We start from the raw sequence: 25,593 nt of genomic DNA, 5'->3' as shown, positions 1-25,593 counted from the left end.
GTATCACTATAATCACTACAAAGTCCCGTCAAACCTGGAAGTTTCTATGTAGACTAGGTTAGCTTTGAACTCTTGGAGATCTGCCTGCCTCTGCCTCCCAAGTGCTTAAAGGCATGTGCCCCTATGTCCCGCCTTAAACAAAAGTTTTAATATACATCTATTTTGGCTGTGACCTGTCACTTGATGTCTGATGTAGAGCAAATGTTCAAGTGGTCAGGAAGCTTGTCCATCATGGTCTCCACTGTCTCCTAGCCCCAAGCACAGGCCTAGTCCACTGAGAAAGCCAAACAGATGACTATGAAAGGATATGAGTGACCCTGGAAACCCTAGTTGGAGTCCTAACCTGAACATGTCCCTGATGGGTGTTACCTTGAGCCTTGCAACATGGCCACCAGACAGCCACTCTATTCACCTTCAGGACAACACAGACAAGAAGCAAATTCAAGTGCAAAGAGCCCTTTATCACAGAAGCAATGTTTTTATTGCCCAGGATTTTGGAATTTTTCCTTTCTTGCAGGAAAACAGATTGGTCAGTCAAAGCCATGAAGCCAACAATAGGTCCCATAATGTGTCTCACAATCCACTTCTTTGGGAGTGGGCATCGGAGAAGTTAAACCTTAGGCTACTCTAAGCCTTTGTTTCCAAGCAACCACCTTAGATGCTTTCTTAGGAGAAGATGGACTATGAAATTAAGGGCCAGCTTGAGGCAAAACTGCACAGAGGGCTCTCAGCCCCTAGCCACATGCTCCGGGTTTGCTCCAGGAATGACTGCCAGCTTCCCCAGGGGTGTCCCTTGACATTTCAAATCGGGGACCTTCAGGAGCATCAAAGGTCACTGTGGGGGTTTCAGGGCAGCGTCAACGCCACAGCCCTTCAGTTTCCACTCAGAGAAAATTGCTGTTTTCACATCCCACTCTAACCTCTGCTGCGCTAGCAAATCCCACCGGGTCAGGAACGCCACCAGGAGGAGGAGGAGGAGGGGACAAAGAGAAGTGAAGAGGAAGGAAGACAGAAAGGAGGAGGAAAAGGGAAGCCTGGGTCCCTCCGCCATCACTAAGCTAACTGAGAAAGTCATAGCTACTTTCTGTGGCTGAAGGCTGAACACAAACGAATATGTAAGTTTTGATGATTGTGTATAGACATCTTTGTAAGTCAGTCTTTATTGGTGATTTGATTCTATGAAACAAAACTACAGAGTAGTTGAATGAACCAAAGCTAAAGACAAGAACAGTACAGCCTTGTTCTTTAGAGGTCTGGAGGCAATTAATTTAATGAAAAACACAAATCCAAGCCTCAAGAACAGCTCAGAAGTGTTTGCTTTTAATTCCCTTTAAAGAATGCTTTTTCCCCCTTTAAAGAAATAAAGGGCATTTGGGGCAATGTTAATTTGATTATAAATATGGTGGATCATAAGGGGCCTGCAAGATGACTCAGTGGGTAAAAGCACCTACCAACAAGCCTGATGACCTGAGTTCAATCCCTGGGACCACACATAAAAGCAGGCAGAGAGATGGTTTAGTCAGTAAAGGAACTTGCCAAAGAGCCCAGTGGCCTGAGTTTGTTCCCTGGGACCCACATAGTGCAAGCAAATATACATACACACACAATAAATAAATAAAAACAGGTACAAAAGCTACCTTTGAGGAGAAAAAAGGAAGCACAAGAGAAGGAGCAGACACAGAATGTTCTGTGGACTCCTCCAGAGTGCTTCAAGCTTGAGGCAACAAACTTCAGGGTGGACCTGGACACCACCTCTGAAACAAACAATGTGTTTCCTATGCACCTCAAACAACAGTCAGTGAGTGTCACAGTCTTCGGGGAAGGTGGACACATACTCCCACCAAGAGGAAATGCAAGAACAAAAACTTCAGCTTGTATGTAAAGGCCCAAGCCGTGCTCCTACGTCCTCACATTCCCAGCAGAACTAAGGAAGGAATGGAGGGGTGGGGGAGAGCCAGGCTTTATCCACCTAGCTTGTCTTGTGAGCCTCCCTCCCTGGACCTGGAAGCACAGACAGGAGCCTACAGAGGCTGGCAACAGTCATTCACAGCAGGGGTCAGTGTCTGCTATCATTCACCAGCCCTGACCCCTAAGCTGTGAGCAAGCCTTGTCAATATAATGCTTCCAGTGAGTGCCAATGGCTTTGGAAGACCTTAGGAGCAGAGGTCCAAACACACTGTGACCCCAGCCATTAAAAACAGAGAGCGAGTGGCACCATCATATGCCGCGCTGTAGAATGAACAGTCCGTCAGTCGTCAGCTCTCCACGAAGGAAGTGCTATCCCTGAGCATTGTCAGCTCTCCACGAAGGAAGTGCTATCCCTGAGCATTGTCAGCTCTCCACGAAGGAAGTGCTATCCCTGAGCATTGTCAGCTCTCCACGAAGGAAGTGCTATTCCTGAGCATTTAACGTCTCTCAAGGGGTAGAAGCTGATATTTGTCAGAGCACTGAGGACCTACCACAGCTATTGTGGCTCCCTGGTTGTGGCACTGTGATTTTGCCTCAGGCGAATCTGTCCTTCCGGCTCCATCCATGAGGCCAGACGTGTTTATGCTACTTCTGGCCCCATGGATTTCAGAACTGAGGCTTGACTAAGCATCAAAATCGCAAGGCCATGGGACTGATTCCATTAGTGCAAATCTTCCCGATGTCCCTTTTGGTTTTCCAGAAGAAACAAGGGCTGCACAGAGAGGGGATGAGACAGTTTCAGCCGACGAATATTTTGCTTTTGCTGAAAGGGTAGAGGCTAAGTGGGTACGTCCTGTGCTCCAGCGGATTCTGCAGAAAAGTAAATGAAAATCCTTTGTCTACCACTCACTCCAGGAGTTTACACCTAAGATGCCACGGATGGGGGGAAGGGGAGATAAAGAAGGCTACAGATGCAACCCCCACCCCCATCACAGACCCATTCTAAATGCTTGGAAAAGGATCATGGGATAAAGCAATCTGACTGCCTCACCCCCTTCTCCCTCTGTTTGCACCAGATATTACTGGTCTCATATTCAGTGAGTGCAAACGATGCCGCCATTTAAATGCCCTCTGTGGACCAAAGGCTCAAGCCCCTTGTATTGACCATCTCCAGGCACTGCCTTATTGACCAGTCTGATTTGTAGCAGGCAAGCTGTGCTGGTCAAACTCCTGTTGCTGAGACAAAATGCTCGAGTCAGCTTAAAACAAGGAACAAATGGCTTATCTGGGCTTTTGGCTTCAACCCATGATCTCGTGACCGTTTTCCTTTGGTCCTGGGGTGCTGCAGTCCATCTCACATTCTCACCGACACCACACATCGGGCCCTGCGTAGTCCCACAGGGAGTGGTCAGATTCCCCCTTCTGACAGTGACAAGTGGCACAGTAAGTAGCAAGGGATGGCTGAGACCTCTTGTGGGTAAGTGAGGTAAAGGCTAAGAACTGACATCAAGGGAGAGAGTCCATGAGCAGATGGGGTAGAAAAGGAAGGGTCTGGTTTAGGGAAAAGGGACCAGTCAAAGAAACACACCCTGAGCAGAGCCAAAGAAACACACTTTGGCCCTGCAATCACAACCAAAGAAATGTACCCTGACCCTAAAACCAATGCCAAAGAACACACTTTGTCCCTGGAATCAGAGTCAGTGAAAGAAATGTACCCTGGCCCTAAAATTGGAGCCAAAAGGCTAAAAAGGACCAGAGAAAGAAACACACTTTGGCCCTGAAATCAGAGCCAAATCTGACCCTAATCCTGTGTAAAAAAAAAAGTAACCAAAAAAAAAAAAACAAAAACAAAAACAAAACAAAAAAAAAAAGTAACCAATCCCAGAGCAGAGCTCTAGCCAATCTGAGCTCAGCACTGAAATCGGACCAATCCCTACTCTGGAAAACCTTCCCCAACCCCAAGAATCCCTATATAAACCCTGTGTATGTTCAGCTTGGCTGGTCCAGCTGCCTTCCAATAAACACCTTTGGATGAGCTTCAGGGGAAGATCTTCTTTTGCGGCGGCGACAGAGCAGAGGCGACCCTGGGCAGAGCAGAGCAAGCAGAGGCGACCCTGGGCAGAGCAGAGCAGAACAGAGCAGAGCGAGCAGCGCTATAACACTTGCCAGGGGAAACCATCCTTGGCAGAACCGAGTCGTTACACTCTGCTCCAGGCTCCCTGCTCTCTGCTCTCCGCTCTCCAGGAGCAGAGCTGAACTGTAGCAACTTCGCCCGAGAAACCTAGTGTAGAAAACTGCCACACTAGGCGAACATCCCCAGCTGGAAGACCCTGTCCTGCCGGAGCAGAGCTGATACACCGGAGAAGCCTTTCTCTGAGGCAAGGCTGTAAGCTGCCAAGCTTACTGCAACCTGTGGTGGTCCTTGGCTCCCGAGCTCCAGGATACCTTTCCACCTGAGCTGTGTAACACTCAGTATTCTGTGACTCCCGAGTGCCAAAATACCTGACCCACTCCTGTTCCATCCTGTCGCGACCCATCCCGAAACGCTTACATCTGGAACATGGCATTCAGATATAAAGGCAAACAGGGCAAAGAAGCGGGCCCAGGATTGTAGGCTTTTTAAGTGATGCAGAGAAAGGGGGCAGAAGTATGGAAGAATTCTAACCAACATCCGGGCAGTCCCTCCTGGGCACCAGAAGCTTTGCATGTCCGTGTACATGTGATCCTCACCACAGCCTTGCACAGCGATCAAGTATCAGGAACTGTGCGTGTCTGTGAGGGACTGCCCCATTGCCTTAGCTGATGCATGAAGACCCACGACAACATGGGCTGTACCTTTTGGTAGTGGCCTAGATCGAGGATGTAGAAAAGGGAAGCTTTGATTTTCACTGGCTTGGACTTCATTCTCTCCGGGACGTTCATCTATGGGGTGGCTGCTGCTGCTCCAGGGTCTCAGCACCAGACTGGGACTGCCAAGACATCCAGCCTGGTGGTTCCCTGTCATCCCTGCCTCCTTCTGCCACCTGGCAGGTTCTAAACCCACAGCACCACTCTTCAGGGCCAGGACTTGAACCCAATGAGCTGACGGCACAGCCCAGAACCTGGCTACCACAGGGAGAAGGATGGCCGAGAGGAACAAGAGAAAGGACTCAGAGGACAGAGAAGTGTCACATCTGCATATAAAGCTGTCACATCCATATATAAAGCTGTCACATCCATATATAAAGCTGTCACATCCATATATAAAGCGGGGTAGCTGGTTAAACCGCAGGCTATGCTGTTGGGCCCCAGCCCCACGGGGTCTCTGGGAGTTGCTGGTCAGCCTACAAGTACAACTTGTTTTCCAGTCCAAGTGCTTCCTGTTTTCTAGTCCTGGCTTACTGCCCTGACCTTGCCCCTCTGACATCAACATTCAGCAGGAGGAAAACATGCTCTCTTCTACCTGGGGTTTTTCCACTGTGCTGTAAACCTGTATATAAAGCTCCTCCCTCGTACAAGAGAGAGACCTCTTAGCACTTGCAATGAACACACACACACACACACACATACACACACACACACACACACATTTTCCTGGCAATAAAGACAACACATGCATTCTCTTAGTGCAAACAGCTGGACGTCTTGTCTCTCTTTTCCTGATACCTCAGAGTCACTACTACACTGCTCTTCCAGAAAGCTTCTGTGCTTCCTCAAGGGGAGTCCAACCTGGAGGCAGGTGGCCAGCATCTCTGTGTTTTACCCACTCACCTTGGCATATAGGGAATGAATAGGAGCCCCAGCGGCAGGAGTCACACCGGGCACCCTCAACCCCAGGGCGGCACAGGCACCTGCCTTGGTCGTCACATATTTCTGGGAGAACACCTTCCAAGTTACAGTCACACCCTGCAAAAAAAAAAAAAAAAAAAAAAAAAAGATTGTCAGAGAGGCCACTGTGTCCCTGTGGAATTCCTGCTTCCCCTACCAGATTGGCCTGTGGGCAAGCCTGTGGTGCATCAGTGATTGCTGTGGGAGGGCCCAGCCTGTTCGGGGTGGAGCCACCCCAGGCGGGTGGTCCTTGGGTATAAGAAAGCAAGCTGAGCAAGCCATGGAGGAGCAAGCCAGTCAGCAGCACCCCTCCATGATCTCTGCATCAGCTTCTGTTTCCAGCTTCCTGCCCTGACTTCCCTCAGTGCTGGACTGTACCTGGACGTGTAATATGAAATTAACCCTTTCCTCCCCAAGTTGCTTATGGTCATGTAAGCAGTAATAGAAACCCCAGCTAAGACAGCCCAGCACCACTGTACCCAGCATTCTCTGTGGGTTGGGGGATCTGAATCAGGTTGTCCTGATTTTGAGGAAGGCACTTTACTGACAGCCATCTCTCTGGCTCCTCCTTCTATTTTTTTTTAAGATGAGGAAGCAACATAAATTCAGTCCTAGAGTGTGTCAAACTTGGCTTTCGGGGTTTTTGTGGGATTGTCTCACAGTGATCTTATCAAACCTACTTTTCACGTCACTTCCCAGTGTCAAGGCCCTTGGCGGTGACACAATGCCTCAGGACACAACCCAAAGCCCTTCACATTTTTGACAGCAAAGATCCTTCCAAATCTTCCAGACCAGAGCAGGCCACATGATCCTTTATGCAAATTAGAAAAAGATGCACCTGACCCTCACCCAGCCCCCTGCTTTAGCAGCCATGACAGGTGCAGAAGAGACCCAGCAAGATGTGAGCCTCTGATTCAGCACATATTGCTGAGTTTCTGGCCTTCTGACCTTGCCAGACCTGCCCCAGGCACTAGGAGGTCAGATACTCTCCATGTGTCAAGGAACCAATCAGAAGTTATGGTGCTTTAAGTGGCTTGCTGAGTATAGCAACCATCCTGGGAGGGCCTATAACCCATAGCAACCAATTTCCCAATCAACTCAGGCCAAGTCATCGAGGCCCAGAAGTGCGCCAGTCCTGAGACTGTTGCATACCCCTAGACACTCCCCTCCTTCTACCCAATAAATTCTCTGCCTCGCAGTTCCTTCGGGTTCTTCTTGCTCCTTGTCAGAGGGATAGAAGACCTGAGTTAATACAGTTAGCTCATTAAATGATAAAAGACTCTTTGCTTTGACATTGGAATGGGTCTCTTGGTGATTTGGGGGTTCAGAATGTGGGCACAACACTCTCAACATGTTTTCTTGTCACCTACTGTGAGATTATCATAAATATGCAGATCATGGTGTTTGCCACCCCCTGAAGCCTAGCTGTGATCTGCTCTAGGATCCACCCCACCCCCACACTTCCACCTCCCACAGTCCAGCCCTGTGGCCTTCCTGCAATCCCCTCTCCTACCCACCATGCCTCTCTTCAATGCCTCTCTGCTTAGGTAATTGTTTTTTATGCTCCAAGACTCTTCTCAAATGCCTTCATTGCTGCTCCAGGAAGCCACTTCCTGCCCACCTACTTCCTTCCTTCCCTGGCTCCTCTCCATTTCTTCATGGATGACCTTCCCCCTGCTCCCTTAGCCCTGGGTTCCTCCCTCTCATGGGTCTTAAGGGCTCCTGCTCTTCTGTCTGTCTGTCTGTCTGTCCACATCTCCGGTGACTGGGGGCTCCAGGGAGCAGGGGTGATGGGAACAAGGTAGGGCCTATATCAAACTAACTAAAGACTATGTTGCAGAGTCAAGCTTCAATTCCCCTCAGCAAATACCATTCCATAAGCTCTATTTTATCATATGGCCTCCCGACAGAGCAATCATAAGCCATTAGCTCATCTCTAAGTCACATCGGCCAAGCCTCAGTGATGGTCGCAGGCCACCTGCCAGATGAAATCCCATCCTGGGGAGGGCACTCCCTGGAAGCATGCACTAAAGCATTACCCGGACCTTTGGGGGTGTCCCCTTTCTAACACATCCACTAGCCCCCGGCCACTGACTTAAGTCAGGACCTTGACAAAGGAAACCAGTTCTTTCTTTAAAAGTGGGTGGGAGATTGCAAACCTTGCCACAGTTTTTTCAGGAAGTCCATCCCTGTAATAAAACAGGGCTGGCCTGTCTGCAGGCCTGATGAACTGCTCTACAGAATCATCCCAGGTTGCCCCAATTTCCCTGATAAAGTAGATGCCTGGGTGCTGCGAACTGTGGGATTTCTGCATCACTGCCATTTGAACTTGGAGGAGTAGAAGTACCCACACACCAGCAGTCTAGTGTCCTTGAGCATACATTCCAAGGGAATAACAGACTTCCTTGATGCCTTCTAAAGGGACCTCTTAGAGACAAGTCTATGACACATCTACTTTCTATTAATAATGTTTAAATGGAGATATATATCATCTGGAAAACCTAATAATATCCAGTTATGAGATAAGAGAGAAGCCTAGAAACAGTTAAACCTGCATAGCCATTTGAGTCTATGCTTTGGTGTCAGGAGTCCTTAACAAGTACAGCCGTCCCTTAGTAATGACGGGTATTCCATGGCACTCCCTAACCCTTTATGGACTTAACACCCCAGATGTCCAAGCTCTTCAGCTCAAACCACACAGTATATGAAGCCTTTGAATATAACCTATGTGTGTATTTCACAGCAAGACCTATAATACACAATACAATATGCATCTATACAGCACTAAGACTGACAATTCTACAAGTACACTGTAGGAGGAAGCCTGTATGCCACCATTAACCATGTGACTTACTAGAGGCGCATACCGATGAGGTAATAAAAGCAGTTTACCACACCGCTAACCACACCCACTTTAGGCATGACTAAAGTTGTATACGGACGGACGTAAAGACGTATACACACGTAGGCGGTGAACTACGTCACTAGCCAGGCCCACTTTTGGGCATGGCTAGGGGGCGTTACAGGGGAAGGCATAAAAGTCAGCACACAGGAAGTCTTGGTCTCTTTTCCCTGAGTTCGGCTTCCGGTTCCGCAGCAGAAAACTACTTGGCTCATCTGGGTTACTTGTTTGGTATCTTGTGAGTAATTTCTACAATAAATACTTAGTTTTACTTTCAGTAAGTGTGTCGCTTATTGTTACAGCATCATTTGGAGCCTCATTTGGTGTCGAAAGTTTTGGAATCCGGATCCAGGTGCCCAGAAAAGCGGCTGCTCCCCGGCCCGACCAGGTACACGTGGACTCTCCTTTCGCTAAGTTCCTCACCACTTCACTCAGCAAGGCACGATTCCTGCCGCCAGGAACCAGCACCTTCTACCTGCAGGTAAGGTTAGGTGGTATTCCGAGATTTCTCTTGAGGCCACGTGCTGTTTTACTGGCGGCCTGCTGACTCCGGCCACATGCTCTTTTGCTGGCAGCCTGTTGATTTCGGCCTGAATTACTCCACTGGTAACAAAATTAAATGCTTTATACAATGTCAGCTAACATTATGATACAGTATGTTAAGAATTTTCTTGTTTTTTGTATGGATGGGATTTTAGAAAGGGTTGAGGACCTACGTGAAAGGTACTTCCTACCCATGATGGTGATTATTAGTTTCATAATCAATATAATTTTGCTAAAGAAATGGCTCAAAAATAGAACGAAACTTATACAGGTCATACGGTCATCGCAGGATAGTTTTGAAATCTTAATACAAAGAATTCAGGAAATGCAAAATTCCTTGCAGGATAGTAAGAAAGGGTTGGTAGAAAATATTCAGGATATTAAAAATGATAATGTAGGTCTGACAAACAGGTTTAAAGAGATGGAACACAAAATTGAATTACTTTCAGGAAAAATGTGTTCAACAGATAGAATAGAAAAAGTGGAACATAATGTTGAAACATTTAACCAACAAAACTGTTCCATGTTTGATGATTTCACTAGCAAACTACAAAGACTGGAACATAAGATTGAAATGCTAACAGAAAAGAATTGTTCCATGTCTGAGAGCAATGACAAACTAACTGATAGAATATCATTTGTGGAAGGTAGTTTACATACCATTGAGGTACTTTCTAAGGATGAGAATATTAAGTATTTGGAATCACGTGTAAATGATAAATGCAAAAAAATGAAAGATTCCATGACGTCCTTAGAAAATTATTTGTCCCAAGAACTTCAAGAGCTCAGAGAAACAATGATGAATAGACTGCAGGATTTAGAAGACGTTCAATCTGATACTTCAGAATCAGACATAAAGGCAATAGGTCAGGACAGGAGTTTCCCAACACCTCTCAAATGCCAGAAAGATCTCCCTAAAGTTGCTATGCGTTCACCTATGGTTTTCCCAGTATCTGTAACAGAAAAACCAGCAACGAAAAAACAATCAAATGGTCCCATTGCTTATCACTGGGAACCTATACAGATGAAGGATCTAAAGGTAATCAAGGAGGCTATTGTTTTGTTTGGTCTTTATTCTCCCTTTGTCAGAGAGCTCCTAAACTCATGCGCCACTGTAAATAAAGTAACCCCAAAAGACTGGGCCCAATTAGCCTCTGCAGTGCTCGAAAATTCTTGTCAAATTTAATGGAGAGCTTTATGGAGGCAAGAAGTGAAAGCCTTAGAGATTCAGGAATTAAAGAACGGTCATGAAGTACCCCAAGACAAGATTCTTGGTGAGGGTCCTTACGCTGACATGCAGGTTCAGTGTGCATACGACGAGAACATGTTGTCTTTATGCCGTACAGCTGCTTTAAATGCCTTGGATAAGGTTTGTGAAACAGGAGAGATAATGCAACCTGTACCAAGGTATTACAGGGCCCAAGGGAAAGGTTCACTGAATTTTTAGAGAGATTATCCAGAGCAGTAGAAATACAGGTAGCAAATCCAGAATCCAGGCGACTCCTTATAGAATCTTTGGCATATGAGAACGCAAATCCTCAATGCAGGCAGGTAATTTGGCCATTAAAAATAAGATCAGCACCATTGGAGGAATGGGTCCTACATACAGCGAACCTGGAATGTAAAATTCAGGATATGGGAGCTTGGGTAGGTGAAGCTATTTCTACAGGCTTGAGGAGGCACCAGGATGCCAAATACCCTACCTGTGATGAAATAGAGGCCTGGGTAGGAAGAATTTTAACAGGCATAAAGATGCAACATGCTTTAACTGTGGTAGAATAGGACATCTTAGTAGGAACTGTAGACAACGCATTCCTAGAAATAATGCTTTTACCAGGAATGCATCAAACAGAAGGCCTCAGCCTCCTGGTCTCTACAGGAGGTGTAGAAAGGGCAAACGTTGGACTGACGAATGCTGGTCCATAAGAGATAGACAAGGTAGATCTTTAAAGCTGGGAAATGGGGATCAGGGGCTCAAGCGAGCCCCAGAAAGAAAGAAAGATTATCCGGTCATTCCCAGTGACAGTGGAAGACAGCCTCTCCCAGGACAATTAGAAGATCCACTGCCCATAATAAATAATACGGCACTGGATAATACATTAGCTCCAGAGGATGAATCAATTATATCAGGAGGAGATACAAAACATGTATTTTGGCAAACTTCTATACAATATCATAGACCCAAGTTATCAGTTAAGGTAAATGATATGGTGATTAATGGCATTTTAGACACCGGAAGTGACGTCACTATCATTAATCAGAAGTCCTGACCCCCCCAATTGGGCTTTAAAAGAGGTTAACGTTCAATTCTTAGGGATTGGAACCCTATCTGAAGTTAAACAGAGCGTTAGATGGATTGACTTTATTGGGCCATAAGGACAGAGAGGAAGGTTAAAACCATATGTTGCAGATATTGTTATAAACCTCTGGGGTCGTGATCTATTCCTGCAATGGAATACGCAGATTAATATTCCTCCTGTACCAGCTAGGAATTATAGACAAGCTCTTAGTGGTAGAAAGAATATAGTAAGGCAGTACAGAAAACAGATGACAAATGTACAGTCTGTACAGAAGCAGGATGCTAGTGCCAAACCTACAGAGCAACCAAAAGCTCTACCCTTAAAATGGCTGACAGATGAACCTGTCTGGGTGGGTCAATGGCCTATGACATCTGAGAAGTTAGAGACTTTGGAGAAGTTAGTTCAGGAACAGCTAGATGCTGGACATATTGAGGAATCAACTAGTGCATGGAATTCACCTGTTTTGTTGTCATGAAGAAGTCTGGTAAGTGGAGAATGGTTACTGATCTTAGAGCCGTCAACAAGGTAATTCAGCCCATGGGGTCTCTACAACCTAGGATGCCGTTACCTTCTCTAATTCCTAAGGTTTGGCCAATTATAGTTATAGACTTAAAAGATTGCTTCTTCATCATACCGTTACAATAAAACGACAGAGAAAAGTTCGCCTTCATGGTACCTACCTATAATAATTCCCGCCTGATACAGAGATTCCAGTGGCAGGTACTACCTCAAGGTATGTTAAACAGCCCAACTTTGTGTCAATATTTTGTAAATAAACCTCTAGAAATAATTCATAAAAAAATTTCCACATTCCTTAATATATCATTATATGGATGACATATTACTATCTGATTCAAATAAAGATACTTTGGAAAAGATGTTTGAAGCAGTAAAGGAAACTTTGCCTTGCTGGGGATTACAAATTGCCCCAGAAAAAATACAAAGAGGAGATTCTATTAACTATTTAGGTTATAAAATAGATGCTCAGAAAATTACACCGCAGAAAGTACAGATCAGAAGAGATCGTTACTGGACTCCTAATGATCTTCAAAAACTATTAGGAGAAATCTCTCAATTACAGACAATTATCGGTGTAGAAGGGCATGATTTAAAACACCTGAAAATGGCTTTAGAAGGAGATAAAGACCTAAACAGCCCACGAGTACTATCAGCTGAGGCTGAAAAAGTATTAGAATGGGTAGAAAAGAGAATATTAGAAGCACATGTGGACCGTGTGGATCCAAAGCTGGCCTGTATTCTGGTTATTTTACCATCTAGAGAATACCCCTCAGGAATATTAATGCAGAGGGAAGACATCATTCTAGAATGGGTATTTCTGCCACATAAACAGAATAAAAAATTGAAAACATGTATAGAAAAGATCTCTGATTTGATATTAAAAGGTAAGTTAAGGCTTCGTCAACTGTCTGGGAAAGACCCAGCTGAAATTATTGTACCTTTAACGAATGAGGAAATTTCCTCCTTATGGAAAGATAATGAGTATTGGCAAATAGCTTGCAGTGACTTTTTGGGAAGTATTAGTAATAACTATCCCAAAACAGAGAGAATCAAATTCATAAAGAAAACAATTTGTATTCTTCTGCCTATCGTGAGGCAAACACCTATTTCTGGAGTTCTTACCTTCTACACAGATGCAAACAAATCAAGTAAGGCAGGGTATAAATCAGGGAATATAAGTAAAATAGTTCAAAGCCCTTACAACTCCGCACAAAAGGGAGAGTTATATGCCATTCTCATGGTACTTAAAGACTTTACAGAGCCTCTGAATATAGTCACGGATTCTCAGTATGCAGAACGAGTTGTCTTGCACATTGAGACTGCGGAATTACAATTGCAGGAAATCATCAGAAACAGGACTCATCCTATATATATAACACACATCAGATCCCATACATGTCTGCCAGGTCCTCTGGCACAAGGCAATGATGAAATTGATCGTTTATTAGTATGTAATGTGTTGGAAGCTTCAAAATTTCATAAGAAACACCATGTTAACAGCAAAGGCTTAAAGAAGGATTTTTCTATCACCTGGCAACAAGCCAAAGAAATAGTAAGAAATTGTCCCAGTTGCTCATTCTACAATCAAACTCCATTACCAGCAGGTTGTAACCCTAAAGGTATTCACAGAAATGAACTTTTGTAAATGGATGTATTTCACTTCCCAGAATTTGACAGTTTGAAATATGTACACCATACCATAGACACATTCTCTGGCTTCCAATGGGCTACTGCCCTCAGCTCTGAAAAAGCTGATTCTGTTATTACACACCTCTTAGAGGTGATGGCTGTTATGGGTATACCTAAAACAATAAAAACTGGCAATGCTCCAGCATATGTCTCCAGTAAATTGGAACAATTTTTCAAATATTACAATATAAAACATGTAACTGGTATACCTTACAATCCCACAGGACAAGCGGTAATTGAAAGATCTAACCGAACCTTAAAAGAGATGCTTCATAAACAGCCAGGGAAAACAAAGACACCTAAACACAGGTTACATAATGCTTTACTAACGTTGAATTTTCTTAATGCTGATGAAAAAGGACAAACTGCAGCAGAAAGACACTGGACTACAGAGAAGACATCTGAACTGAACCAACCAGTGTATTTTAAGGATGTTATGACCTCAGTCTGGAAACCAGGATATGTGTTACGTTGAGAAGGGGTTATGCTTTTGTTTCCACAGGAGAAGAAAAGGTTTGGGTTCCATCAAAAGTAATTAAAATTCGATCAGAACAGAAGACATCTCAGGAGGAGGAAAATAACAGCTCATCTACAAATTCATATTCCACCATGGGTAAAGTGACCTCCTAAAAGGAAAGAGAAGTGTTTTGTTTTTTGTCTTCACAGGTAAACTCAGCAAAGAATACTGGACATATGGATTCCTGAAGAAGAATGAATAGCTACCCTGAGGACCATCAAACAAACAGTAACTCACTGTGTGGTATCAAAGTCTAAATCTCTCTATATTGTTTTTTCATAGTACCCTTTTATCTTTATTTCTTCACTTACCTCAGTCCCCATTCATTTAACTGAAGCTGGCTTTGGAGTTGGATTGGCTCTCCTACTCTAAATTCAAGCATATTATTTAAATAAAATTCAGAATTTCTGTATTATATCAAAGAGCCATTGATATAAGACAGAAGAAAAATAAATTAGGGACTGTTATCTGTGGATTTCTTTTTCTGAAAAGTCTAATTTCCTTCAGGTTTACCATCTTCCCTATTGTCAACTCTTCCAGTATGCATACATATAAAACTTAAATATTTCTTTGTTAACATTAAATGTTTGAGTTTTCCAGAGAACAAGGGATTTCCTGACAGCAATCTTCAACTGCTTCAGAAAGAGAATGAGGATCCACTTCCTTGACTTCACCTGATTCGACTGGAGGCATCTGAACTGCCCCACATCATTGACTCCACCTGACAAGCACTAACCTGAAACTGGCTTGAAACTACATCACTCTACACATCTCCAGACCAAGAAACTGAAACAGCACATCTTCTACAATCTGGCCAGAGCTTCAGATGAGAGATTCAATCAACACTAGAACCCCAGTCAGGAACTTCAATCAAGCATCTCCTGTCATACAGAGACTGTTTGATCTACTGAGATTTTGTTACACTAACATTTTTCTTCTCACAGGTCCCCATGAGATTATCATCGTCCCATCTCAGCAGGAAGTAGTTTTGAGAATTCCATGCCCCCTCTCCCTACTATTGATATTATAGGATAGTTTACACCTGTTAGTGTTAGTTTTCAATTATTTTAGAGTTGGGATTGGAAGGAGGTGTTCAGATTTGGGTGTTCAGATAAGTTTAGGTTTAGATAGGATAGATGTTTGATACATTTTGTTCATTGACACAAGTTAGTTGTCCTTTTTAGACTAAAAGGGGAATTGTAGGAGGAAGCCTGTATGCCACCATTAACCATGTGACTTACTAGAGGTGCATACCAATGAGGTAATAAAAGTGGTTTACCACACCGCTAACCACACCCACTTTAGGCATGACTAAAGACATATACGGGCGGACGTAAAGACGTATACGCACGTAGGCGGTGAACTACATCACTAGCCAGGCCCACTTTTGGGCATGGCTAGGGGGCATTACGGGGGGAAGGCATAAAAGACAGCACACAGGAAGTCTTGGTCTCTTTTCCCGGAGTGCAGCTTCCGGTTCAGCAGCGGAAAACTACTTGGCTCATCTGGGTTACTTGTTTGGTATCTTGTGAGTAATTTCTACAATAAATACTTAGTTTTACTTTCAGTAAGTGTGCCGTTTATCATTACAGAGTCATTTGGAGCCTCAGTACACTATAAATGCATTCTTACATTTGCATGAGAACCTGTGTGTATCGTGTGCATGCATGTTGTATGGAGTGGTATACACATGCACCCTATATGTGGGGTCAAAGGAAGGTTTCTACTTTCTTGGGGGCAGAGCCTCATTTCTGTGTGCACCACACTTGCCTATGACCTCCTGTCTCACCATAGGAACCCTAGGATATGAGCTGCTGTGCCCAGCTCTACACACAGTCTGGGGATCCAAACACAGAGGTTCCTGCTTGCGTGGCAAGCACTTTCCACACTGAGACATACCTCAAGAGGCAATTTAAAATATATGTTTGATCTCCAGGAGGCCTGCAAAGGAGGTGGCATACCCATGGACAGGAAGAGCTGATTTTCTAGACTAATTATTTCTGTCTTGACTGGCTATACAAGTCTCTAGTAAAATACTTTAGCTGTTGTGGTTGGGGGGGTGCTGTCTGTAAACTTCTGTGTAAAATATTTATGCCTGTTTTTAGAAAAGTAAATTTTATTGGAACACAGTCAAGTGCTTTCATTTGTGTATACTCTGTGGTTCCCTTCCAAAGAGCAGTTGAAGACATTTGACAGAATTCATCAAGTCCTGAAGCCCAGAAGTCAACCTATCTGACCCTCCACAGCAAAACTTGACAGCTGCCAACTAAGAGCTTCTCCTAGCAAGGTGATGCTCCCTAACTGCAGAGTCAGGACAAGCCTCCAACACTCAAGCCCAGGCTCCATGCCCGGAAACCTACGTTAAGACCATGAGTGACAGGCAGGAATAAATTTTTTTTGCACATGCCTGGTTAAGAATCGCTCTACTTGAGAACACAAAAATCTTCTACAGGCCTCAGAGGTTAGAATTCTCAGGGGTAGGAGGGACTAATTCAATTGGCACACCTCACTTTTCTAACCACACTCTCTGACATATTTTCCATGTGCAGGCCGGACCCTGACTGCTATATGGTTGCAGAGCCTCTGTCAGAATGCAGGGGGGCTTTGAGCCTCTCACAACTCATACTACATCCCCTTCTCACCCCTCTCCCAGGGATGTGAGCACCAGGCATCAGGCCTCTCTGGAACCCTTGGACAGGAAAGACACTATTCAGAAGTGATAGGACACTTGAGGAGTAGGGCATTGCTAAAAGAATTGAGGTCACTGGGGTGTGCCCTCAAACAGGATATTGGATCTCATCTGTCTTCCTATTTGCTTCCTGGCTGCCATGAAGTGAGCAGGCCTCCCCCACCAGGTTCTTCCATCATGCCCAAAGCAACAGGGCCAACAAAGCATGTACTTTCCTCCTTATGAACTGATTTTTGTCAAACATCTTGGTCCAGCAACAGGAAGCCAACTAAACTAGCATGTCAATCAGAACATAATTGTGTGTGTGTGTGTGTGTGTGTGTGTGTACAGATACATATACACATGTGTTGTCTCAATATATGTGTTCTTGTTTGAGTTCTGAGTGCCCGTCCCAACAAACAGAAACAGAAGTTCAGAAATGCTGGGAATTTTTTCTGCGCATTTATGATTAATTAAGCCTTTACAATCAGATTTGACTTTTGTTGATAACAGGGAATCTTGTAGAACAAATGACCATTATGTAGGTGCCGCACTAAGTCCTCCGGTTGCAGCTCACCTCCCCACCCCAAAGGCTGCTTCCTAAACACATTTGCTCTCAACCCAGGGCACCTGCTTCTGGCTGTGGTGCTCCCAGCCTGTTCCCAGCCTTCCCGCAGGCCATCGGTGGAAGCAGCTTTCCACAAGGTACAGATAACTAGGGTCACTTCCTCCCTGCCTTCATCCCAAGGGAGTCCTGCTTCATCTCCTGGCATTGTCTAGGAAGATGTAGCCCAGGTACCATTGTAGGCCTGGAAAAAGCGCCTTTACAGCTTTCCCTCCTTGCCCTTCTCACTCCTGTCCTGCTGTTTCCTGGCTTTGCCTCCCAGATACAGTGCTTGGACTAAGTTTGTGTGGGTGGCATAGGTGGCCTGGTGGGAGAGGAAGGTTACTATGAAAGGCTTTTGAGCAAACCAGTTATCTGTAACCCAAGCTTGAGCTAGTATCCTGAATTGGGTAGTGCCATTTCCAAGATAGATTACAATTGAGAATAGCCAGGAGACGCCTGCAAAAGCCCCACAGTACTCTGGGAACTTCGCTTGGACTTGGCGGTGTGCTCAGAAACCAGAGAGGGAATGCAACAAAATATTTTCATTGACATTAAACCCAAAAGAGGCTACTTGCCTTTTATATTGCCAGCCTCTGGGTCTTCTGGGCTCAGAGTGTAAACAGGAGAGACTGGAATTCCTATAAAATAATTTATTTAAAAGCACAGATTAAGGAGATGGTAGCATGAACCACCAAGACGCACTGGGCAGGAAGAAGGCCCCCCTCCCTCACTGAAAAGCGACATGCAGAGACTGACTTAGGGAAAGGCCCTGTGCTCTCTGTGGGCAACGTGCCTCATACCCGGAGGCAGGCCTCTTAGCAGATTAGTAAAGGAAATGGTGGCCTTTTCTGCTCACAACTGCTAAATCACTCGTAACAGTTCTGCCCAAAGAATAGCTATGCCTGAACACGAATATAATTTAGGGTTATTTCTATTTAAACAGAAATTTTACTGTTTTTTAAGTAAAATTGAGAGTAGCTTTTTAAAAAATGTTTTCTTCTAAGTTTTTCCCCTGATTTTTTTCTTATTCCATAAAAAAAATCTGCTGAGCCTACCCAACAGTCACAGATTCTAAATGGGTAAGTGCCTGAAATAGAGTCCCTGGCTTCAGACATTGTTTTCTGTAAATATATTTGATTATCCAAAGTAGGAATGTCTCCACAATGAGATGGTTGCTGTTTGCTTCATCACTCTAGGATAGCCCTGGACAGGTCGGTCCCGGCTCCCCATTTCTCCCAACACACTTCTTCCAAGATACACTACATCACACTTCTTCTGAGATACAGTATGTGTACAATTAATAGCCTATTTTCCTCATGAATATGTTAAAATATTCATTCAGATCATTGTAGTAAGGTGGAGGGAGGGCCAGCTTGCCCTCTTGTTCACTAGAAAAGAGAAAACACACCTTCTTGCCCCCATCCTACAAAGTATGGGGCACTAGGTCTATTAAGTCACACTTACAGATTACTGTCAAATTGAATTTCACAGTATTTGAGCCCTTGACTTATTAAAATGGTGATGTCTATTGTACAACACCAATCTAAACATAACTCTAAAATTTGTCTTGGCAACTTAGGGAAATGCTTTCATATAAATACAAGTTACTTGGTTCTGTTTCTAACTCCTCATATACCCTCCATGTCTTCCACTGTTCACACACAAAGACTGGCCATGGGCCAGAAAGGGGAACTCTCATCTACGCTGGATACTTACTCAAGCAAAATGGAAAATCATAGTACCCATCTGCACACGTCTCACAGTTGTCACCATGGAAATTTGGCTTACACTGACAGTGGCCTGACCCCTGCTCACAGTCATCTGCCCGCTCAGGATCACAGCTGCAAGCTAGGAGGAAAAATAATCACTAAGTGACAAGTCCCTTGCTGTATTCATGAAGCACACTTGTCCCCACATGTCTCAGCCATGATCATCATCTCAGACAATCTTGCATAGTAAGTACCCAACGATAGCCAAACAACATGATGATTATTAAACCTTTGTGGGTTTTGTTACTATGCTGTTTTGATGTTAATTATGACAAAGTTGAAGTTATAGGTCAAAGCAGTAGAAAACTGAAGAAGCAACATTTATTATGACTGATTCACTGAATCAAGAGCTTGCCTAGATACTTTTGATAGTATTTCCCAACTGTTATGAAATATATTTATTATCATTATTATTTACACATAAGAATTCTGGGGATCAAAGGAAATATGGAATCTCCTGCGATAACACAGCTAGCAAGGGAACCAACTGTCGAGGTCCCTTGGGCAGTATACATAGCCTGTCATACTCACAAAACTACAGGAGACTTACGGACGCATCCATGGAGCGCATCCACTGGGACACCAAAGGGCCGGTAGTAACCCTTTGCACACTTCTCACAGTTCACACCTGCTGTGTTGTGCTGGAGGAAACAGAAAGAAACTTACAAAGGGGCACCAGAGAAGCCCAGCACTCTTTATTCTGTCCCACAAAATCAAAATTCCACAGTCCCTAAAATTGTCCATCTTGACCCTGTGATGGGGAAGACCTGTGTATATGTCAATAAAGCACTGTTGGCCAATAGGGAAGCAAGATAGGTGGGACTAGGAGTCCAGGAGGACTCTGGGAAGGAGAAACACAGGGAGTCAAGATGTAACTGCCATAGGGATAAGAAGCCCGGAAACTTCTCCGGTAAGAGAAATACTTAGATTAACAATTATGGGATAATTACTTAAGTCAGAGACAGCCAGTAAGAAACAAGCAAGGCCAACAGCTTCATAATTAATATAGCCTCCTGTGTGTTCATTTGGGACTGATGCGGCTCTGGAACCAGGCTGGCGGGAAGGCTTCACCTTTACAACCCTGTGTCTCAGGACCCAAAGTGTGTCATAGGACACTGACTTCACCTTGGCTCTGAAAGCCCCACCACACACGTGGGAAAAGGAAATACAGAAAGGTTCAACACACTGGCAGCCCTGGCTTCCCCCTCTATAAATAAATAAATAATAAAAATGCTTCAATGAACTGGACACTTGAGTAAGAAAAAATAATGACCCTCAACATCTCTATAGCTTCTGGCCAGTCCCTGCAGTTTCCCTCGGAAGAACCAATGGCTTTGGTCAAAGAATGAGATGGTGAGTGAGAATTAATATCTTTTCCGATTTTGGAAGGAAAGCATATAGAGATCTCTGTCTCTAGTCATTGTGATTGTGTCTGTTTTGTTCTCAAACATTTTTATTGTGTGAATGGACAATGTAAGCACGAGGCTCACACACAGAGCACAGTTTTGAGCTGGGTGGCCTTTTCCAATCCACGGTTAATCAAAATCGATTACCCAGCCCACATCATCAGTGTCCAAGACATACACGCCACTGCTCAGTTCTGTGTCTTTCTCACCTGGAAAAGCACTGGGACAGTGCCACTGTTGGGAGGGCAAGCAAAAGGAAATCAAGGAGAATGAATACGACACAATCCACATGGACCACGCACAGGAGCACAGCGGAGAACAAAGGCCCAGTTTGTGTCTCCTCCCTGCAGGGCTTTATTAACAACAGATCCTTGGTTTTTACCACTCTTGTGTGTGGGCTAAAAACCTGAATCCACTTTAGCACCAAGGTCAAAAACCATTCTGGCCACCCCACCAGCGTCCATGGGAACCTTGGGAGCAAACAAGAAGCAGCTGCAGCCTGTCCAACCGCCCTGCCCATCAACGCCCTCCACCTTCACTCCGTTGTTTGCTACTGTGGCTAACCTCGGCTAGCAATCCAATTAGAGCAGGACATGAGAGCTGTTCTCTGAGGTGGGCAGCCTCGGCTCTCGGCTCAATTCGTGCTTAAAGAGCACTGAGGACCAACAGAGAGTAAACATTACAGATAGAATAATGCCTATCTATTTTAAATGGTTTCCTCTAGGACCTCCACAGTCTCAGGACAACTCATACCATTACATTTTCAGACAGATGGGTCCTTACTGGACCAAGAACAGTCAGATCAAGACACAAGAGCCAAGGTGGCTTCACGGGTTTGCAGTGGAGGTCTAGGGGAAGCAGTCCTGCTGGGAGTGTGTGAAGTTGAGCTGGCATGAGGCTTAACATCGAATGAGAATCACAGAGACCCAAGCTGCATAAGTGCAATCAATGGCTTTCTCTGCAGGCATAAAGCCCATCTCCCACCACTTACTGGCTGCTTTGGCTACACCCAGAGACAGGTGTGATATCAGACTTCAGTCTCAGAACTTGTAAAAGTTCCTTCTTTACGAGTTACCCTACTCCAGGTATTCCGTTAGAGCAGTACAAACTGACTGAGTTACTACACGACAGTGTCTAGGGATGGCCTCTCTGTGTGTGCTCTGAGATGATGGCAGATAATTCATCATTTTCACTACGAGTACTGAACAGAAATGGTGGGAAACAGCCAATTTACTGCATTTCTGGGGGATAGGCTTGCTGTAGAATACATGTTCTTTACCAACAAACTCAAACCTGATCACCAAGCTGGCCGGCCCTGTGGCCTTCCTCTCTTCTTTTACCAGTGAAGACTCCCACATCCTGGTGTACATAGCATTCCCCAAATAAAGAACTAAGTGTCCCAACACCATTTATGAGATGTCCATCTTTTCTATTATGAATGGCATGACATTTAAAATCAAATTGTGCCATTCCCATGAGCTGCTATAGGTTGTTAGTTTCTGGCAGACTGTAATTCCAGTGCCAAGTCCATACCCAACTACAGATTGACAAGGGTTTTAATTCTCTGAAGATGTATTTCTCACATTTACTCATTTCTAACTAGTCCTGTGTTCTCCACTAGTGAGTTCAGAATCTGCCTGTCTATCTCCACAAAAGTCCTAAAATTGTACCACATGTATAGTCTGGCTTCAGAAAATTAAAATGTTCATAATATCAAGTCTGAAAAAAGACTGCTCTCAGCACAACTTATATTTGAAAAAATTCCATGTAGTGCTAGCTGTTTGACTTCAGCCCCACAATAAACTTTTGTGGCCTGTTGGAGCTTGATTTCATTCTGACATACCCTATCTTGTGTGTGTTCTGTGTTTGCTTTCTTGTGTACCCACCAGCCTCGTGTGTGTGTGTGTGTGTGTGTGTGTGTGTGTGTGTGTGTGTGTGTGTGTTCCGTGTTTGCTTTCTTCTCAAATCTTCTGGAATTGCTGGTCTTTTCAAACAATGTGTCTTCCTTGTTTTCACTTTATGAGTTCTGGAGAGAGGGTGCATTTTACTTCTTAAATATCTTTTCTGTGTGTGGTAGAGTATGGGGCAGAGGGTGCATACAGTACCTTCCCTTCCTGTCTCCTCGGTATTTGCTATGGGAAGTCTTCACAGTGAATGGTCATACAAGCCCCACCTATAGATTACCATGAACACCCTACTCCATTTATTTATTTGCCACATAAGCATTCTTGATGTCTTCCTCTGTCCGTTTACCAACATCTGACTTTTTGCACATCATGTTTAAGCATGAACTAAATTAACTGGAGTTTAACACATGATATGATTTTTGACCTTATTATAAAATATATGTACAAAACTTTTAATCATACATTTACCAAGTTTAGACAAATACACTTGAATAAGAGTCTCAGTTTCTTATCTCTGTATAGAACAGCACATCAACACCTCAGTTAATCCCCATGCTACTGCCCAGTCAGCCTCCACTGATGGGGGAAGTCCTTCTGTGTATATGTTGTCTTATTGGTTGATAAATAAAGCACTGTTGGCCAATAGGGAAGCAAGATAGGTGGGACTAGGAGTCAAGGAGGATTCTGGGAAATGTAGTCAACAGTAGGGAGTCATCATGTGATCCCAGGAGGAGAGGACACAAGTCTGGCGTTCTCAGTAAGATAAGACCTTATAAAAATATATTCTAGTAATTATGGGTTAATAATTAAGTCAGAACTAGCCATTAAGAAACCATAGCAAACAGCCAACAGCTTCATAATTAATATAGTGCCTCGTGTGTTATTTGGGGGCTGAGACAGCAGAGGACCCAGGCAGGTTGCAGGAAAAAAGCATGGTACACTCCACTCCACCTCCTCAGAGCTAATCACACTTCTGATATTTCCCTCTGCTAACTTGTGTTTAATAATTCCATGCCAATGGCTGCCACACATGAACCCTTTGTGAAAGCTGATCTTCTGTTGCCACAATGCTCCTAAGATCCTCTGTGCTGTACTGCAGCATCAGCCCAGGGTCCTCTTTGTGCCTTAGTATTCTGTTATGCAAATGAGCAAGGATTTGTCCCTTGATCCTACTACTGATGACAGAGGAGATTTGAAAACAAGCATTTCTGGACCTGGAGAGATGGCTCAGCCATTAAAGGCTTGACTCGCAACCAAAACTTTTCTGCTTCTTGTAGATAAACTGGGAGTAGAGTTTATCACAGTGCAGGAAGGCTCATGTTCATTGCATTTTATAAATTGTTGGTCCTTTGCCATGGCCATGGTATACCACTTCAAGTTTCTATTGACAGGAATGGTATATATATATATAGTTGTTTTCCATCTAGGCTCTTTAATAACTGGCATCTGGGGGAGAGTGGAGGTGATTTTGTGATTTTGATTGGCATTTCTCTCCTGACTGAGGCAACTCGGCCCTTGACTGTCAGATTATTGGTAATTCACACACTTACTTTTGTAAGAGGCTGTCCCGTTATTGTGTGGATGTGGGAGGAGTCACCTATCTTCATGTAAGAGCTTAGAACCTCTTTATTTGTTGTGGTTCTCAACCATCTGATAGACTTACAGTTTGTGAATATTCTCTCCATCTGCAGCTTGCTGGTTTGTTTTCTTCAGTGGAAGTGAACAGGCTTTAATTTCAGTGAAAAAGATTTCTTCACCTTTCATTACAGCTTCCTATGACTAAGGGAAGTTTCCTCACCTTCTGAACAATCAGAGATTCTGTGTTTTTCTCTAAAGTTTTACAGCTTTAGTTTTACTTTACATCCATGTTTAATAACAAATCGATTTTATGTGTGGAATAGGGATTAAGGCTTAAGTTTTCCACCTAAAACTCCAGCTGCTTTAGAACCTCTGTGAGAGGCCTTAGTCTGTCTCAGTCAGGTAGCTTTTGTACTTTGCTCAAGCTCACCCCTGACATACGTGAGTCTGTCTCTGCCCTTCTCTGTTCTGGTGACAGCTTTGCCCACACAAATCTACTTGAAAACTGGCTGTAAGGCCAACACCAAGGTTGATACCTACTGTATGTGGTGACTTGTAGCATGATAAATAAATGACCCAGAGGCTCAAATTGGGGTTCAAGCTTCAAGCTGAAGATCAGAAAAGCAAAGCAGCCAAGCTAGTAGATCTTACCTCTACCTCAGCTCAGACCAAAGGGGTGATCCTCAAACTGCTCCCGACTTCACTGCTCCTCAGATTCACTCAGACTGCTCTGCTCTCCTCAGCGTGGCTGAAGAATCCTGAGACTCACAGACCCTGCTCCTGTCTTTTATATCTCTCTAGTGCTGGGATTTAAGGCATGAGCTCTGTACTCTTTTATCTTGATTCAATCCTGTATAGCTCTGGGTGGCCTCTGGCTTCTGAGTCCTGGTGTGTATTTCCACTGCCTGATCTCTATAGCTTGAGGCTGGCTCTGCTTTCGGGATCCTCAGGCAAGCTTTAGTAAATCATAAATAACGTATCACCGCAGGGGCTCACCAGACAGTTGATGCAGACTCCTCCGCCTGCATAGGCACCTTTGCTGTTCAAGCTTGCCCGCTGCTGTTCTACATCCGGGTCATAGTAACAGTCCACGGCATGCCCATGGCAGTTGCAGGCTGGGAAAAAAACACTCTTTGTCAAATTACCAAGCAACATTTAGTGAACTCCCAGACAGGATCTCTGCCCTGTGATTTACAACGAAATCTGTTCTGAAACACTGGGGACACTCTGTAGAGAATTACAGGGAGTTTTACCAAAGACTATTGTGTAAGAGATTGTGTACTTTACAGCTCCTTCCATCTGATAGTAAATGAAAGATCACTTTTTCTTAAAAGACATATAATTGTAACAATGACAAATCAAAATACCTATCAGAGTCGTGTACACAGACTACTGCCACTGCTGGTATTACTACAAACTATTGCCAAGATCTGTATTTATTATGAAATATGTTTACATACATCATTGCATTTA

The 25,593-nt window shown here is 44.2% G+C and overlaps 1 protein-coding gene across 1 annotated transcript in view; it reads right to left on the bottom strand.

Annotated features, from left to right (window-relative positions):
* The window catches only part of Lama3 (laminin subunit alpha 3), a 231,863-nt gene that overhangs the window by 145,437 nt on the left and 60,833 nt on the right, over positions 1-25,593 (bottom strand). Inside the window, exons 8-12 of the mRNA XM_040757846.1 lie at positions 25,117-25,235; positions 19,780-19,870; positions 19,177-19,308; positions 18,036-18,098; positions 5,659-5,793 (exon numbers count right to left, since the gene is read on the bottom strand). Coding sequence (XP_040613780.1) covers positions 5,659-5,793; positions 18,036-18,098; positions 19,177-19,308; positions 19,780-19,870; positions 25,117-25,235 — 540 coding nt within the window. The remainder of the gene's footprint in view (positions 1-5,658; positions 5,794-18,035; positions 18,099-19,176; positions 19,309-19,779; positions 19,871-25,116; positions 25,236-25,593) is intronic.

The sequence above is a fragment of the Mesocricetus auratus genome, unplaced genomic scaffold (assembly GCF_017639785.1).
Source record: "Mesocricetus auratus isolate SY011 unplaced genomic scaffold, BCM_Maur_2.0 Super-Scaffold_100015, whole genome shotgun sequence".
NCBI classification, from domain to species: domain Eukaryota; kingdom Metazoa; phylum Chordata; class Mammalia; order Rodentia; family Cricetidae; genus Mesocricetus; species Mesocricetus auratus.
Note: the sequence above shows the minus strand (reverse complement) of the source record. Positions and strands in the feature narration are given on the sequence as shown.